At 42.6% G+C, this 17,979-nt stretch overlaps 1 protein-coding gene across 1 annotated transcript; it reads left to right on the forward strand.

Moving 5' to 3' along the window:
• Positions 1 to 4,942: 4,942 nt before the first annotated feature.
• LOC119442533 (coatomer subunit epsilon-like) lies at positions 4,943 to 17,717 on the forward strand. Its single transcript, XM_037707446.2, has 9 exons — positions 4,943 to 5,149; positions 5,533 to 5,699; positions 7,741 to 7,843; positions 8,957 to 9,006; positions 10,707 to 10,760; positions 11,229 to 11,310; positions 13,016 to 13,171; positions 14,522 to 14,590; positions 17,534 to 17,717. Exons 1-9 carry the CDS (start codon positions 5,051 to 5,053, stop codon positions 17,648 to 17,650), a joined length of 897 nt encoding a protein of 298 aa, XP_037563374.1. The 5' UTR covers positions 4,943 to 5,050; the 3' UTR covers positions 17,651 to 17,717.
• Positions 17,718 to 17,979: the final 262 nt, after the last annotated feature.

Raw genomic sequence — 17,979 nt, forward strand, 5'->3', positions numbered from 1 at the left:
TTCATTTCTGCAAGTACCATGTTCCATTTTGTCGACCGTGTTCTTAATTGACAAAAGGGCATCCACCCTACTCTGAAATGCTGGTAACTGAGCCAGTTTTCGATAAATTTCAATAAGCACCTTCTCGAGTGTTTTTCTTTTTTTTTTTTTTTCATCCCGCAAGTTACCACTTGCATATTGAGTGCTACAGCCAGCTAGGACAAGACATGTTTGGCATTTCCATGTTCTTCTTGGCGCGTCGTCTTCAGCTTTGAAGGCAGTTTTGCTTATGCCCGAGCATGTTCCCAAATGGTAACCGTAGTTACACTCAGAACACGTTTGATTCACACTATTATCTGGGAGCAGCTCATTACAGACCAAACACAACTCCGACATTTTGGTTCACAGCACTTCAGCGCCAAAATTTAAAGGAAGTATACGCAGCAGTGGTGGTGGCAGAAGCAATATAGTACGTTATAAGTAGTCAATAATAAAATTAAACTAACCTGCAAAAGCAGAGGATAGCGATCACTGTAGAGCCGTTCCGTCCGTTGCCACCACCACTGAGCAAATGCTCAGGTTAGAAACTCACTACCACCGTTTTTCCTTTCGATATTATTCTTTTTTTAATACAATATTTCTTTAGAGCTATTACCGAGGCGAAATTAGAATGCAGGCGAGAGCTTGCGCGGACAAGGAACGCGCGGATAGCATAGGCTTCCGAGAGCGAGGGTGACGTGGCGTCGTGGCGATGCCCTCTCCCCTCACGCAACAGCTGGCGCGCGAGCAGTTAACTTTCGTCCGCTGTGCTCCGTCGAGGCGCGCATGCGGCAGCCAATGGGAATTTAGGCGCCGTTTCGCAGCTACAGACGCCGGCCTTTTCTCTCAATGGGCAATTTGATGCTCTCGCATCAATAAATAAAAAGGCACAGCGATATCTCAAAAGCGCTAAAGGACCCGAGAGCAAGTCAGAACAGCATGGATTGCGTTATTGAGCAGCATATGACGAATAAAAATTAATAAGAAAAATTCACAACATCGACTAGGGAGTTTTACAAATAGTGCAACCAAGCGTCTTTGCTTACCCAAACGGTAGCAATCTTCCTTCTTGTAACTGTCTTGTACTTCGCTATCACTAATTGCTTCGCCTTTCCGCCGAAACTGCTGTCTTTCTTTTTCTTTTTTTTTTTTTGTGAGTCCGAGTATAAGCGCTGCTGCGGCACATGACTGCTATTGGTTCTGCTTTCGAGTGAATACGGCTTGGTCTCATTTCGGTTACTGAGTGACTTACATATATTTATGACCTCTGCATGCAAGTGGCAATCTTGCATCCCTATTTAATGTAATTTATCAGAAGAGGGTTTTTTTTTTCGTGAGCCGTTAGCATTGCCTACTGGAAAGAGAAGAAATACTGAGACACATATCATTCAGGTGCATGTCACACCCCATTAATAAAAGACTCTGCCGAAGGGGTCGTTGAAGTCTGCGGGTTTTTTTAAGTGTCAAAAAAGTACGCTAAGCAATTTGAAGCGAGGTGAACATACAGCAGCACATTCATTCACTAGGCTTAGACTATCCATACTATTTGAAATAATGGTTAGTTGGCTACCTCCTTCTCTTTAAAAAATATAATAAGCTTTGTCCTGTGTATATATTTAAATATATTGTGTCTGTGCATGGTCTTCAAAGTGAAAATTAAAAAAAAATGGTGAAGTGAAAAAATGCGGATGAGGTAGCCGCCGCTGGTGCTTTTAATGCGCTTGTCCTCCTATTGTCCGGATTTCCAGAAATAAAGCGAAAGTATGAATTAAACCGCGCCAACAATGATGCAGTAAGCTTCTAGCCACAATAAAATTTGAAGTGAAAAGGTAGAGGCAACTAAAAAGAAACCTCACATAATGTGGGCAACATAACTCTAGTATTGACACTTTAGGGGGAAGGGGGGGGGGGGGGGGTAAGCTTCAGCATCGCCGGGAGGGGCTTCCCCCCACCCCCCCTGACTCCGGTGCCCCCCCGTAGTCGGCGACTATGTATCAGTTGTAAAGGCGTTTATTGTGCGCAGGCGTTAGGGCCAACCGTTGGATCAGTTCAAGGAACCGCGAGCGGTAGTCCGTGCGATGCGCTGAAGAGACTGACCCACTATGTGACAGCGCTGGTAAGGATGCCCCACTGCGTCGTCCCTCTTCTTCTCTACAATTACCTCGGGGACGAAAAAGGGGGCCGTCCGGCGACATAACAGTTCGTCACTATTAGTGGATCATAATACGGTTTGAGGCAGGCGCTCGATGTTGACTATGTCGCGTCCGCGACGGCGCATGTCCGAAGATGGTTCAACGGGCTCAATGACATAGTTGATGGGTGATGCACGCTCGACGATGCGGTAGGGACATTCATACTTAGGCATTAACTTGGAAGACAGACCGGCTGCAGTGGAAGGAACTGAGAGCCACACAAGCGCTCCAGGAAGAAAGGTGGGCGCAGAGGTGGTGTCACCGCGAGTGTTCTTCTGGCGCTCTTGGTCATTGGAGGTAAAGGCCCGGGCGAGGTCGCGGCACTCTTCGGCATGTCTCACCGTATCAGAAATGGGCGCACATTCAGATGCGTCGGGCCGGTATGGTAGCATTGTGTCGATGGTGTGCGATGGTTGCCGGCCGTACAATAAGAAATATGGCGAAAAACCAGTAGTGTTCTGCGTAGCGGTGTTGTACGCGTAGGTGACGAAGGGCAGAATGGCGTCCCAGTTCGTGTGGTCTGAGGAGACGTACATCGAGAGCATGTCACCGAGCGTACGGTTGAATCATTCCGCGAGTCCATTGGTTTGAGGATGGTACGCCGTTGTTGTGCGATGAACAATGTGGCACTCTTTGTGAACAGCTTCAACTACTTCGGAGAGGAAGACACGTCCGCAGTCACTGACCAGCCCCTGGGGTGGCCCATGACGTAGGATGAATCGACGAAGCAGGAAGGTGTTTATTGCACGCAGGCGTTAGGGCCAACCGTTGGTTTGGTTTGGTTTGGTGCCTATAGAAATAGCACAACCCACTACGTGGGATTGGATATGAATCGAGCGGCAGTGGGAAGAAAAATGAAGGATACCTAAATGGGATTTTCTTACTTAAGAATGAGATAATAAATGAATTCTAATCGTTAATATTAATTTTCATGCTATAGCATCTGATCAGTTCAAGGAACCGCGAGCGCGAGTGGTAGTCCGAGCGATGCGCTGGAGAGAGTGACCCACTAGACAGCGCTGGTAAGGATGCCCCACTGCGTCGCCCCTCTTCTTAACTACACAGTTAACTTCGATTTGACCACGTAGTCAACTACTTCGCTTATCTTTATTTCTCCCGAAGAGATGGTGCATCAGCCGCTGTCACGTGACGCCGGGAGGCACAAGTGCGATGGCCAGCGTGTGAAGCTCGTTCTGTCCATTTGCCGTCATCATCCACAGAAGTTTCTTATTCTGTGGCGTCAAATTGTCTCTGAAATGTATCGCCAATTGAGCACCTGTAAGCTCGTTTTCTTTGCCATCCATTCATCGCGCATGACACGTGATGTGAAACGAACTAATATTACCGAGGTTTTGCAAGGCTTGGCTGACAGTCTGTGACTCTGTGTAAGGCCTCAATGTCTGTACAAAGTAACGTCCCCGTCCCCCTCCAAGGCGACAACATGTGGGTCCCCTCACCCCGGGATAAAGGGGACAGTGTACACCTCTGAAAGCAGGTATTATTATTCTTGCTTTTGTGCAAATATTTGTTCTGAGAACTTAATTTCTTCAATCTGTATAGCTCGTAAGACGAGGAAAATTGGCATGCTAATAGCTGGCAACCATAAACCTGCATATTAGACATTCTCCTTCCACAAAGTCACATTCATGTGAGCGCTAAAGAGCGTACACGTACGGAATTATCATATTCGCACTCAAATGGAAAAGTGTTTATTACCTTGGCTATTTGAACAAAGTAATTGCATTATTCAGATTTTTTTTCTCTAATTTTCAAGCACACTCTCAGAGCACATAATAAAGAACATGCTGTACGCGTGCTTGCATGTGATGGATAAATTGATTTATGAGCATGCACCTCGTTTGAAACGGTGTAGTGGCTCGTGCCACCAAGCTCGTTAGATTTACCTTTTTTCGTGTTGACAAACCATAGAATCATTAAGCAAATTCTTGCTCGAAAATGCAATCTCTTTTCGTTCTGTGTGTTATGCCATCAGCCACCAATATTTGGTCCGGCTTTTAATATTTTCCACCGCAGAGTCGTTCACCTTTTCTGTTATATATTTAAACCCCAGTAACTTCGTCCACTTACATCACATTGAATACTGCGACATGCAAATAAAACAAATCCTCAATGATTTCTGCGTTATTTCAACGTGCTATGCATTGTATAGTCGGCATCCCCCGTGTGTGACTGTCCATTCACTAAGCCGCAGAAGGCCGGGCTTCGCTGGTTGGCCCGATGTCTTCGGGCTACCGTTTACGTATTGGCACTGCTGCTTCTGCCATTCAGAACACTGGTCGCGAAGAGAACGACAACGTTCAGCCGCTGTGCGCGTCACACCCATCTTTATGAATGACATTCCTGCAGCCGACCACATCGCAAAAGTTCAACATCGTATAACCGTAGGAGCTGAAAAATTAAGGAAAGAAATGACTTCTTAAGTATACTGTAGGCGCCATAAAAAATCTAATAAACCTAAAATTTATACGAGGCACTACTTATGTTACTCAAAATCCGCGCGCAGACGCTTGTGATAACGATGACGACAGGACTGGCTGCTCGCCATGGTGCCACATTCCTGCTTATTGTAACTGACCATAATCTTTAAAAACACAGTAAACAGTTTATGCTATTTTTAATGACTAGTATAAGTACTAGTCAATGTCAAAAAGGCTCTACGCTAGTTTGTTACTTTACCGGAAGTACACGGCATTTAAAGAAATCAACTTCCGGGATCCTTCATGCCACGGAGTTCGTGCAGTTCGTGTCGGTCTGCGCTGCTTGTGTCCTAGGTTTGGTTAGCGGTGTTGAGCCGTCAGGGAGCTTTCGAACTAGTAACAATGTCAGCACAGAATCAACCTGATCCGCTTTTTGATATCCGAAATGCGTTCTTCATTGGGAACTACCAGTATTGCATCACCGAAGCTCAGAAAGGAAAGGTGAGCCGGCTGCTTCGAAGAGGCCGGAGCCGCCTAACAGAAACGGAAAGCAAAAGCACATTTTGTGTTACGGAACGGATACAGTTTCATGTAACCTGGACATGCATATTCTTCTGACCTGCATTAGGTGGTAGTGTCGTACACTGCAGCTTAAAGCACTCACAAGAATCGATCTGGTCTTGGTGGGCTAAAATGGACTAACTTAGCTTCTGTGCTGCCTCATGCTTCAGTTCGCCGTCGTGCGATTCTAATAAAGCCCTTGTGTCTTTAGGTGGTGAAAGTTGATGCCGTGTTCTTACCGCTGGGTGTATCGTACGCTGACACTTGTTCTGAAAAGCTGAGTGCCGATTCCTTAAGCACGTAACTTTCCGAACGCTTTGCAGAACGTCAGTCCTGAGCACAAGCTGGAGAAGGACGTCTTCCTCTACAGAGCTTACATAGTGCAACGGAAGTACGGCGTCGTCTTGGATGAAATTCGTTCAATGGCTCCTGACGAATTGCAGTGCATCCGTATGCTCGCCGATTACCTGTCGGGGGACATGGCTCGAAAGTGAGTAGTGTTCTGAAAACCTAACTTTATTAACGAACTTCTCGGATTAGGATTGTTCGGCTGAGACGGTTGTGTGCATGGGCCTCAATTCTTACAGGTGTTGTTACGTACCTCTTGGAAATGTGCCTTCCTAATTGCGAATATTTTATGGCTTCAAGGCGAGGTTATTTGCTAATGCCTAATTAGTTTTCTATTCGGCGTAGTATAAAAATTCACTGAGGTAGTTGTCAAGCCAGGCTGATTACTCACGACTACTTTATTTCTGCCAAAGGTGAATGTAGCAAGATGCATTCTTTTTCCAGTTGCTTCTTTTCTTTTCGTTGTCATTGTCACTAGTTTTAATTTTTTTTAAAGAAAAACCATATGCTGTCCACTTCTGGAGGACAAACAGCCAGGCACCTACCTAAAAAGTCCACAGGCTCCTTGGAATCTTTCATGCCCTTAGTTCAATGACTGCGAACAGCAATTGTAAGCCCCAAACACCTTATGTTTAGAGTCACATGGCTTCGAGAACCACATCTCATGTCCTCCTGTGAAACTTATAATATATATAGACCACTGTAGTGCAACTTGAAGAATTACTCAAAACCCTTGGACAACACTAAGAGGCTCTTCCCATTCGCAAGATGCACGCAGGATACATGCAGCTTGCATGTAGTAGCATACACATGCTGACTCTGCATTTTAATTCATTTGCTTGACAAACCATTAAGATCACAGACAGTACGTGCGAATCATTGTGAACACCAGTAGAACAAAGGCACTATAGTGCACCACAGTGCACGTGCATCAATGTTTCAGACTTCACATCTCGATCAATGCTGTGGTTTGGCTCACAAAATGAGCTTGACAAAAAACTATCGATGTTTGTCAGTGCCCAATACAAGTTTTATCTGTTTGGTTGCACCAAGTGATTGTGGAATTGCAGTTAGAACATGCATTGAAAACACAAGTTCATGATCCCAAATGTACCTGCATAGATACTTGCTTTTACATAATTTTGTGCCATGCTAGAACCAATGCTCAACAAACGAACACGATTAGCTTATTTCCTAGCTCATTGCTGTTATTTGTGGTAAAACATTCAAGAGTTCTGTTATCTAGCTGTGTAAATATTACTTGCAAGCGTAGGTCTGCTTCCACTATAGCAATTTACAGTGCTTCGCAATTCTTTGAAACAAGGCAGCAACCACAAATGGTTGATGCTGAGCTTGTGAAACAAGAAACCTTGTGACACATACCAAACTGATATTAAAAGGACCCCGAAGGAAAGAAATAATGTGAGCTTTATTTCTTATCAGTAAAGATGGAAAAATAGTTGTGAAAAAGTTAAACTTCTCATCTTATCAGTCTAAACTTTATCAGTCCAAAACAGATAAGAAATTGAGCCCGTCAGTTCCTCTGAGTCTTATGCTCTAAAACTGATTGACTGTTACTCCTTATGTCTCTTTAAATTTGTGATTTGGCACCACACTTATGGAACATCATAGGCTCTATGTGGCTGCTGTAGCATTAGTGCCATGTAGATTTACTATACAAGTAAGAGTGGATGAGATGAACAAGCATTGGTTGAAGCATTTGTCCATGATTGCGACTTTATTGTAATTCTTTATTGGGCAAACCTGTGCTCACAAAAGCAAAGTGACATTCAAATCGCAACAATAGCAACGAGCACAGTCGGCGATCGTTGAAATCTGATCAGCGGGTCAAGTGTGTTAGCTTTTATACATGACTTATCAAAGGTTCTAGCGTAATCGCTGGTGGCCGCATGCCTACCAGAAAGTACTGCACAATTCGCGTGGTGTATAAAATCAGATTACACAAGGTTCTGTTACAACAGACACTGGATAGAGCTAACGATAACATTCAAGAAACTTCCCATGCATGCAGGCGTACTCTGCACCAAGCGATTGCATTTAACATTTGTTAACCGGTGAAAAGCGGTTACCAGAGAAAGATAAATATGTGCACATGTCAGTATTGTGTGACTTATTGATGTCATTGTCTATTGCCTTATGGAAGTGTTTTCAAACTTATAAAGGGACCAAGTTGTGAAGCAGCTTGACCAGAAGTTATCCAAGAGCCTGGATGTCAACAATGTGATTCTTCCAGTTGTGGCTGCGACCATCTACTACCATGAACAGGTGCTGTTAAGTATGCTATGCAGTACTGAATGATACTGGCAATTAATGCTGGCGTTTTCATAAAAATGCGGTCAGTTGCATTGCATTATATTCAAGTCACAATCATGAAATGCAAAGCTTTATATACTTGCAATAAAATTAAATATAAATAGTTCTGCAACTAATTGGGGCTTAACTATTCACTCTTTCAAGTTTTTTGCCTGCCAGAGATTAAATATGGTTAAAACTGATGCACTCAATCACACTGTCTCTGTATTGTGTGGGTTGTGAATGGACTTACTGGCGTTGTTCCGTTTGCCCTACTAACTGCAGTGACCAAAGCTATATAAGCTTCAGCTGTTTTGTTGGTGGTTCATTGCAGAATTGTTTCGTAATACACAATTATTTACTTGACCTCATTCTGTTGTGATTTCATTTAATTTCTGGCACTCTCTTTAAGCATGTGATGCATATGACAATTACAATGTCTGAAAAATTGATAGATGATTTCGTTCATTGCATTTAACTGTAGTGAGATCATTGCAAGAAATATGCTTTTAAACAGGCCCTGAACCCACACCTTCAACTTAGTGAAGTACATTTCGTGGGTAGAGTGCAGAACTGCGAACATTTTGCCAAGTTTTGCAGTCACGTGTGACACATCCATCATCACCCATCATCATACCATACCCCTATTGCACTTTTAAAGAATTTGTACTTACGAAAGCATTGCATATCGTCTTCTTAGCATTGTTTGATACTCTTTGGTAATACGTGGTCCTTGGGGTGTCATTAAACTTTACCCATCAATCGTTTGTGACACATCAAGCTCACAAACGTGACTCAAAAATGGTGAGAAACACTCTCTAATTGAACAGAGGGCTTCATTATCATCATGCACATCAGCATAAATTGTTTTATAATACCAAATTAATTTACAGTGGGCGCAAATTAGCTATTTGTATTTTTTGTGTTCATGTGCTTGTGTGTTCATGGCTGTGTGCAGGTACATCATCACTAGAACAGTATTGTTTAGGCTAGTCTCATGACATGGACCAATGTGGAGGCTTCAGTTTTTGTAGTCAGTCAAGGAGTTGGTTTTAATTTTCTTTGTTTTCTGCCCATGAAAAATAGAACTATGAAGCTGCCCTGCGAGTCCTTCACCAGACTGACTCCTTGGAGTGGTAAGTTTTAACATTGTAAAGGACTTCCAATTTGACCTGGTGTAATATTTGGGCATCATCATCGTCATCTGCCTATGTTAAAGGTCCCCTGACCTGGCCCCATTAGAAATTTTGGCCATCAAGAGAGCATTCTACTGAATAATTTTTCAAATTGATTCATTAGAGGAGATAGAAGAAATAGAAAAGTTGCGATGCTAAGCTAGTACCAGGAGGCGAGCTTCACTGCCAACATAGCCACTTTCTCTCCACCTTGACTAGCATCCTCAAGTGCCATTCCTTCCCTGCCTTCCTCCTTTTTTTTTCTACTGAAAGCACAAAACTGCTTCCTGTAGCAGTTTTCTGCGTTTAACATTGGATCATTTACCAAAGCCACGTGCCATAATTGATTGTACTTCAGGCATTTTGTGTGATGCCGATGCGCATTCAGTGTGACATTGCCTCTCTGCCAGGAAGCGAGGCTCCCTCAGAAGCAACGAAGCACAGGCTACCATTTGAACTTTCAGCTGCTTTGCAGTATGCATCGGTGTAATACCTTGCACACACGATTGTCAGCACATGATCTATGCTCCACACTTGTCTGTTTGTAATGCCCGAACCTTGTGAGGGGCCCTTGAAGGCCTCTCTCAGCAATCTTGGTTACTCTCGTTCTGCACTAGTTGTTCCTAAGCCTGCAAACTTCTTAATCTCATATCACTTCATCCAATCCTCTACCACCCTCAGCTTCATTTTCCTTCCCTTGGCACTCATTCTGCCACACTAATCGACACATTTTATCTGTTTTGTGCATTGCATGACCTGCCCAGTTCACTTTTTCATCTTCCTTTCAACTAGAATATCCGCTACCGATATTTGCCTTCTAATCTATACTACTGATAAATTATGGCTGCCATTTTTCATTCTATCACTCGTTATGCAGTCTTTAGCTCCCTTCTTGGTTTGCTTGTGATACTTCATGTTTGGACCCCTACAACAATAGCGGCAAATGCACTGATTAAATATTACTTTTATTTGCATATTTATTTTCACGCGTCTGTTTAGACAGTCGAACCTCGTTATAACGAAGTAGCATTCGTCACGAAAATACCTTCATCATACTCAGTATTTGCTATAAGCATATATTCATTATACTGGTACCAGCCAGAAACATATTAGTTTTACTTTGTTATATCTGTGTTCACTATAGCGAGGTTCGACTGTATTTGAAAGTGCCTGTCAGATGTGCTCCAATAGAATGTTTGGTACCAGTGAGGAATCAACTTGACTCGCCATGCTCATGTGTGTATTGTTTATGCTGGGGCAGCAGTCCAAATAACACTTACCTCACCTCTAGGCTAAGGTAACCAGATGACTTAGATGAAGGCGACATTAGGTGAATATCATTTTATCATATCTAAACTGTAAAACAAAAAAGACAGTTGGGAATCTACCCCACTTAAGAAACGATGCTCCCAGATATACTAGACAGCGTTGTTTTCACTTAAAAGCTGCAGCTTCCAACAGCATTTGCCATGATGTTGACATTGTCACACAGTGGTGAATTAAATATGTGGAGTGATCTGACATCACTATTCAATTATGTAGTGTACACTACCTTTTAATATAGATTCCCATTATTACTGGTGAGCGAGTAGCTTTTCTGCTTGTTTCAGGGTACACTTATGCTGCTGTCACTTATTGTTTTGGTTGCATTTCTTTTGCAGTTCTGCCTTGACTTTACAGTGCTATCTTAAACTGGACAGACTTGACCTAGCTAGGTAAGTAAGCTAAGTAATTTGTGCCCATCTTGCAAGTCTTTTTCAGCATCAGCCACAGTAGATTTCTTTTACAAAAGCCTCTGTTAAGTTGTACATTTCACAAGCCATTGCCGATAATCTCCCTGAATCCAGATTGTCCAAGTGGCTGAAATGGCATGTGACGGTGATGCTTTTGTTAGCATTCCTTTCATTTCCCTGACCACAAGAGAATTTATCTTGTTGGGTGCTTTGCATCATAATGATGGTGCGTGACATTTGCACAGCAATGAGTGGCATGTGTCTTAGTTGAATGGATAAAGCTGGTTGACCTATTCGTATCCTATGTGCTATGATACAATGTTGCGTAAAAATGTTGGCAAGCTGTTGGCATGAGTAAAAAACTTGGATAGTGACTGTTAAGTTCCGAGGTCTATCTGTGAGTAGGTGCATGCCAATTGCAGTGACGGGTTTTTGCTTATCATGTTTCAGAAAAGAACTGAAAAGAATGCAAGAGAAGGATGACGATGCAACCCTTACGCAACTTGCACAAGCCTGGGTCAATCTTTACCTGGTTAGTACCAATTTCTGCTGTCAACGAAAGTAGCACAGAAACAAAATTTTATCTTAAGTCTCTTGTTTCTATGTGCCTGAGGCATTGTGGCTAGGTGTCAAATGATATTTTCTAACTGTAAAATTAGAAATATGGCATGCCTCAGCACAGTGTTACATGCCTTTGTCTACAGTACATAAACACTCACTAGGTCTCTGCTAGCCAGAGAGAATCTGTTGTGTAATGTCGTTTAGATTGGATAACTATCCGTTGCAGCAGTAGTGGCAACTGTAGCTGTAAATGTGGTCCCTGTTCAGCCTAGAAATCTGGGCAGGTGATAGCTTTGCCTCAGCACTCCTTGCATTCAGGAGAAGAGAGAGTTGGAGTAGTTGGCAAATGTTCATTGGAAAGTAGGGATAACGCAAAAAAAAAAAAAATTATTGAAGCACAGCGACACGATTGGCGTCTCCTTCGTTTAACAACCTTCCTTTGTGTCGCAAGCCATGAGCACCCCTTATAGGGGCCTGTTGCTGATTGCCAGATAAGCCAGTGTCACGAAAGAAAGGGAAGAGATGGCACTACACTTCCGAATTATTGCGAGCCTTTCCAGCATAGCAAGGTGCTGCAGACATGCGCGTAGGTCTCTTCTCCATGAACACCCATGGAGTTCTGCTTTCAGAATGGTAGCATAGGCATGGCCAGGTAAATCCTTCCTTGTCCTTGCTCATCACCATAGATGGGGTAATTGTTCCTAACCAGCCATGCAAAAGTGTATGTAGGCCAAGTTCTAATCCTATATATATAGTGGCAATGCTCTCGTTAAAAATATTTTGCCATGCAGTGTTAATGTCACAAAGCAAGCCCAGAGTGACCAAAAATGGCTGCAGTGACCTTTTTCCAATGGCTGGTCATTCTTGGTTTTTTGGGGGTTACAAAAATGCATTGTACGCTAGGTCGCCAGCTTTATTATAGTTTCTCACAGTGGCAGCTTGAGAAAGGTTCCATCAAAAATTGAGTTTGAAACCCTTGCTTCTTGGTTCTTTTACAATTGACAGTGGCAGCTGGGACATTTAGATGAATGGTAGACTGTGGTGTTAAAAGCTTTAGTGCAGACTTCAGCTTTGTAAGCTGCACAACATCCTGGGCATGGAAGGCCAGAAAGCTCTCATTTCCCCTATGTATTTCATGTCTAACGTTGCGCAATATGTTGTGTTTGTGACACTTTGTTACTGTTGCTTAAGTAGAGGTTAGTAATTTTCTGCCTGTTTTTAATTTAAGCAAGAGTATGCCACCACAACTTAATATTTCAAATAAGATGTGTTAAAGTATTTTAATATCCTGGGTCATTGTCCCGCCGCACAAGCAGACATTATTTGTCTAAAGTAATGAGGTGGGTAATGCCTCAATCTAATAGCAGAAAAGGTTCGTAAGCAAAGTTTGAAAACGTACCGAAAGAGGCACCCTTAACCGATACGCTGCATTAAACATTTGCTAGGAGCATTTGCTTACATGTCACTGGCCAGTGTATGCTTTCACAAATGACATCAACGTGTAAACAACCAAATGGCAATGCCTCTGCCAGATAAATCCTAGCAAGTGCAGGAATTTCGTGGCTCTGTGTGGCCCACACTGCTTTTACAGGAGTGGGCGATGTCTCTGAATGCTATGGTAGGTATGCTCATCGAGTTCTCAAACTAGCTTGTAAAACATGATCTCGAAAATGCAGGGCGGAGAAAAGCTGCAGGAGGCCTTCTACATCTATCAGGAGCTGGCTGAGAAAAACACGGCGACTCCGCTGCTGCTGAATGGACAGGCAACCGCCTACATTGCTCAGGGCAAATATGAGGAAGCAGAGGCTCTACTGCAAGAAGCAATTGAAAAGGTATGTCTTCACATGTGGTCTTAGAAGGACTCTGGAGGTTTCCATGGTAGCAAAAATGGACAGTGAGAGCACTGGAGTGCATTTCATTTAGTCATTTGTGTTAAATGTGTCGTGAATCGTTGTGCTGCTAGTTGTAGTGAGAAACCTGTTGCTTGTTTGGTGACATGATGATGAAAGCTTGCACTGTGTATACTGAGGAAACAAAAAAAAATAGCACTTACAACCCCGCATAAGGTGGACTGTTTTTGTCATTTACTTTGTCTCGTTCTAAAGTGCTATTTCTTTAGTTTCCTGCCATTATTACTAGCTATAATTAGCTAACTTTAGATCTCTTACTTTTACGTCACAAGAAAACCATGTGTTGCTACTAAAGTTTTGGGTTGTGTTCCTTCTTATTGCTGCAACGCTTGACTAAAGCAATTTGTTCACTGATGAGTCAGTCCATCATTGCCTTCACTAATTGCTAAGCATGCGCACAGACTGCAGCAAATCCAGACATGGGTTTGCAATATTTTGTGAACTTTTCAATGTCACGACTCACCACTTAGCTTTAGATTCTTAGCAAGGGCTTAATGAAGCAGAGTATTGAATGTTTCAAGGCACCCTTAAAAACAGTTAATTATTGAAGTTACTTAACTATCAATTACTGATCATAACATAGATCCTGATACCACTGTGAATGGTACATTGTTGAAAAATGTCACTTAATCTCTTCTGTGCTTTGCTTGATAAGCATGTAAAATCTCACCTGAGACACTTATGTATATGTAAAGTTCACCCAGGCCAATTTAAACCACCTCCTATAACTCTGTGATAACCTTAAAGGGGCCCTGAACCACTGCAGCTCGCTGAGGACAACCGCGTTTGGTTTACGTTTAACACGTCGTAGGTACCAAAATTGGAAATCGTGGCGTCTATGATAACATCCAAAATTAAATTTGAACTGCACGCCACAGGGACATTTCGAAGCCGGGGCATTGTGGCCACCTCCCACTCTGCCGTAGCCTTCGCAGCGAAAGGCATTGAAGAAGGAACGAGAGCACAGTGGAGGTCGTGTTTGATTGCCCATAACTCCGCTTCTGCTGAATGGCATTGAAGTACTTTTTGCGGCGGAGTATTTCTGAAATAGCCTATTTTTACTTCAAATGCCTTCCTCCACTCCGATAAAAAGTGGTTCAGGGCCCCTTTAATAGGCCCAGCTGGATACTGTGTGACAGTGTTTTCTTGGTACGACCACCGAGCTACCCTCGGCTGTTGTTGTCTCTGTGGGACCAACATTATAAATTCCGCAGCCATGTACAATGCTGCTTGTTGATATTTAATCTGACGCATTGTAAATGTTGTTCACAGGATAGCAACCATGTGGAAACACTCATCAACCTGGTGGTGCTGTCTCAGCATTTGGGAAAGTCTCCGGAGGTATGTGCCTTCAAATACAGAATGTATCTGCACATTCAGAATGCAGAAACATACACAGCATAGTTTATGAGCGTTGAGTTTCGGCTTTGTTCGGTAAGACGCGCAGGAATGTTTAGTGCTCCTTTGTGTCCACCTGCTTGTCCCCTTTTGTCAATGCGCTTAAACATTCCTAAATACAGAATGCAATACAGTAGACTTCAGTTAATTTGACTCCTATTAATTTGACTTTTCGGTTAATTCGATCCTGGCCAAAGGTCCCGGCCAGTGCCCATGCATTTCTATAGGCCTAAACTTTCGTTATTTCGATCCTAAAAGTGGTTTTAGCCAGATAATTCGAAGTTGACTAGTCAGCACACACACACCTGACCCCTATGTTGACCCCGATAGCGATTCCTTTAGTGGCAGCATCTGTCTCGGCGAAGCTTAGTGGAGAGTGAATGTGTTGAGCACACATCATATCTTGTCGAAAACACATATTTTCAGCCCGCCCTGGGAAGATTTTCAAGTGATAACCATAGCTTGCAATGTTGCATTACATTATTTACCTGATTCTAATGTGCAGCTTTTTTTTTTTTTTTTGAAGAAAATTGGAGCGAAATTGCCTATGCAGTGCAGTCGGACACAAAACCAAAACCGCCTTCGCAACGTTTGTATGCTTTGTCGCATAATACAGATGTATTGCAACGAAGCTGACTTTAAAAAAAATTTGTGGTGAAGCTGACTTTAAAATACCAGCCACCATTGTTTACTAAAAAACCGGGTGTGCGCTAGACTTGTACTTTGTTTAGTAGCTTTAATGTCATTTCTATGTTTGTCTTCTGCTTTGGACACACAGAAAGCGGGCATGGATTGGATTCGGGGGCATGCTAATATCATGCAAATACTGCCAAATGGATCGGCAGTGTGTTCTGGCGTTTTTTCTGCATCTTGTTTAATTCGACCCGCCGGATAATTCAATAAATTTCATCAGTCCCATCTGTGTCGAATTAACGAAAGTCGACTGTGTTCAAAATTCAGAATGCTGAAATGAATACCATGCATCTAGCGTTTGTTGCTTTGCAACACCTGTGCTGCTGGGTTTTTTTCTTTCTCCTTTTTCCTTTTTTTTTTCCTTCTCACTTTCCTTCTACCACACATCCGATCTGCAGGTTGGGGTCAATTCTCAGAACAACGGAGCCATAATCTATACATTACTTTTTTTTCTTGCTGTCACAAGGAGGAAATTGCGCAGAAAAGCCTAATGCTCTGCGTGTTTCACACCTTCTATCTATTGTATACAAATGGAGCACTCTATTGCAGAGCAAAATAAAGACCACTGTGGCTTTGCTCAAAGAAAATTTCAAAATCTACAGCATTCAGTGCAGTTCGACCCAAACAGCTGTTAATATAAATATTTTATCTCACTGAACACAACCGCTTCACTTAGCAAGGCATGAGACATTGTTTGCAGCGTCATGTTGAGTTAGCTGGCTGTACTAGCATGGTAGTATGCCTATAGTACACTTAACTGTAGCTTTCATAACGTCACTGCATGCCATTTGGAAATTTGCCACTTTCAGCAGCTGACACTGGTGAAAGCTTCAAACCTATACGAAGGTCAAGTGGACCGAATTTCCACTGTTCTACTAAAAGCTGAGGATTTCTCCACAAGGCCAATTGAGGCAAATGAATTACAAGACGGGCATCGTGCAGTGAGCAGCCTAAATAAATAGTTTATACTAAGAGCGCAGCCTTTCGAATGTGAAAGTACAGCAGCAGCTGCATTTCGATTTGGGCAAAATGCAAAAACATTCGTGTACTTAGATTTAGGCGCATGTTAAAGAACCTCAGGTGATCAAAAAAAATCCCAAGTCCCCCACTATGGCATGTCTCATTGTGGTGCCACACATGCTAATATTGTGGTTTTGGCAAGTAAAACCCCAGAATTTAACTGTTTCCTTATTGGCTAGAGTGTACAAAGTTGCGCTCCTGTCTTTGCATGTGCGAGCCCTTAGCACAAGAAAGTTTGAATATATAGTTTCGCATTCGTTTTAAACGAGCTCATTGTTTGACTGGTTGTGTGAAACTGTAACAGCTGCAAGCAAGAAGAAAAGGGATCTCATATCTATGTTTTGCAGATTTCATATATTGAGCAATGATGAAATTAGTTATTTTTAAAGTAACTAGTTTTGTGATAAAATTTCTATACACTGGCGGGTTGCTGCAGAATGAAGGAAAGCTCTTTTATATAATCCAGTGAATAAAGTTGTAATTAAGCAAACGGTGTTTCTCTAGTCAGTGACCAGTTCATGCATTACAGTGGTGAAATTCAGGATAATGTTAACATTTGTGCTATCAATGCTAGCTGTCAAATGTTAGCCGTAGCTTGGTCAGCCTGTGAGCAGTGTGTCCCACCCAACATGTAGAGGGGAATCAGTTGTACCACACTGAACTGTTGCACAGAATCGTCGACGCTTAGAGGAAGCACCCCCTTAGTATTTCTTCTACTTTATTGGAAAAATCTGCCTGATATGATGCCTAATGCAGATATCTATTGTTGAAACACTAGTCTGTTAGATTTCATGCCAAATTTAGGCTGCTACGAGTGCTTAAATACTAATGGGGTATTTCCCCTAACAGTGGACGACCCTGTACATTGTAGTGTACTACAATGAGAGTGTTGTAGCTTTCATCAACACAGTGCGTAAAGTCTCCAGAGCTTTCTCCGTTTTTTTTTTTTTTTGCTCCAGTATTTCCCCTAACAGTGGACGACTCTGTACATTGTAGATAACAGTAGCACTGTCAATTTCAGTGCTACTGTTATCTACAATGTACAGAGTCGTCCACTGTTAGGGGAAATACTGGAGCAAAAAAAAAAAAAAGAACGGAGAAAGCTACAGCTACAGGCACAATGCGTAATGTTTCCCATGTTTTCCTAATTTTTTTCTCGTTACTGATGTACAGGTGACAAGCCGTCTGTTAAGCCAGCTTCGTGATACAAACAACAGTCACCCATTCGTGAAGGAGTACCAGAGCAAAGAGCAAGAATTTGACCGGCTGGCAAGGCAATATGCACCTTAAAAGCAGCACCAATGGCATTCCACAATGGTCCCCGAGCCTCCGTAATAAATTTTCCTTCCCCGCGTTACACTGAAGAAAGTGCGCTGTGTGTGTTTATGCGTTCATACTTTGTATACATTTTTTGTAGAATATACAATGTTGCTGAGGTGTTGGTGGGAGGGTTAAAAGATGTCTTTTTAAAAATTTCCTTGATGGGCAATGCAATGCAGCCACTTTGGCTACATTACTCAGAGTGGAGAGTCTTACTACCCATGCAAAAATTCAGTGTTCAATTAACGAATTAAGAAAATTCCACCGTGTAATCTTTGAATTAGTTTTCGTAGACGTAT

Source organism: Dermacentor silvarum, chromosome 2 (assembly GCF_013339745.2).
Source record: "Dermacentor silvarum isolate Dsil-2018 chromosome 2, BIME_Dsil_1.4, whole genome shotgun sequence".
Taxonomy (NCBI): Eukaryota; Metazoa; Arthropoda; class Arachnida; order Ixodida; family Ixodidae; genus Dermacentor; species Dermacentor silvarum.

Coding starts and splice junctions, on each gene's coding strand:
- LOC119442533 (XM_037707446.2), top strand. CDS start 5,051: ATGTCAGCACAGAATCAACCTGATCCGCTTTTTGATATCCGAAATGCG. Junction 5,700..7,740: donor TCGGGGGACATGGCTCGAAA/GTGAGTAGTGTT, acceptor AAACTTATAAAG/GGACCAAGTTGTGAAGCAGC. Junction 9,007..10,706: donor CAGACTGACTCCTTGGAGTG/GTAAGTTTTAAC, acceptor TTTCTTTTGCAG/TTCTGCCTTGACTTTACAGT.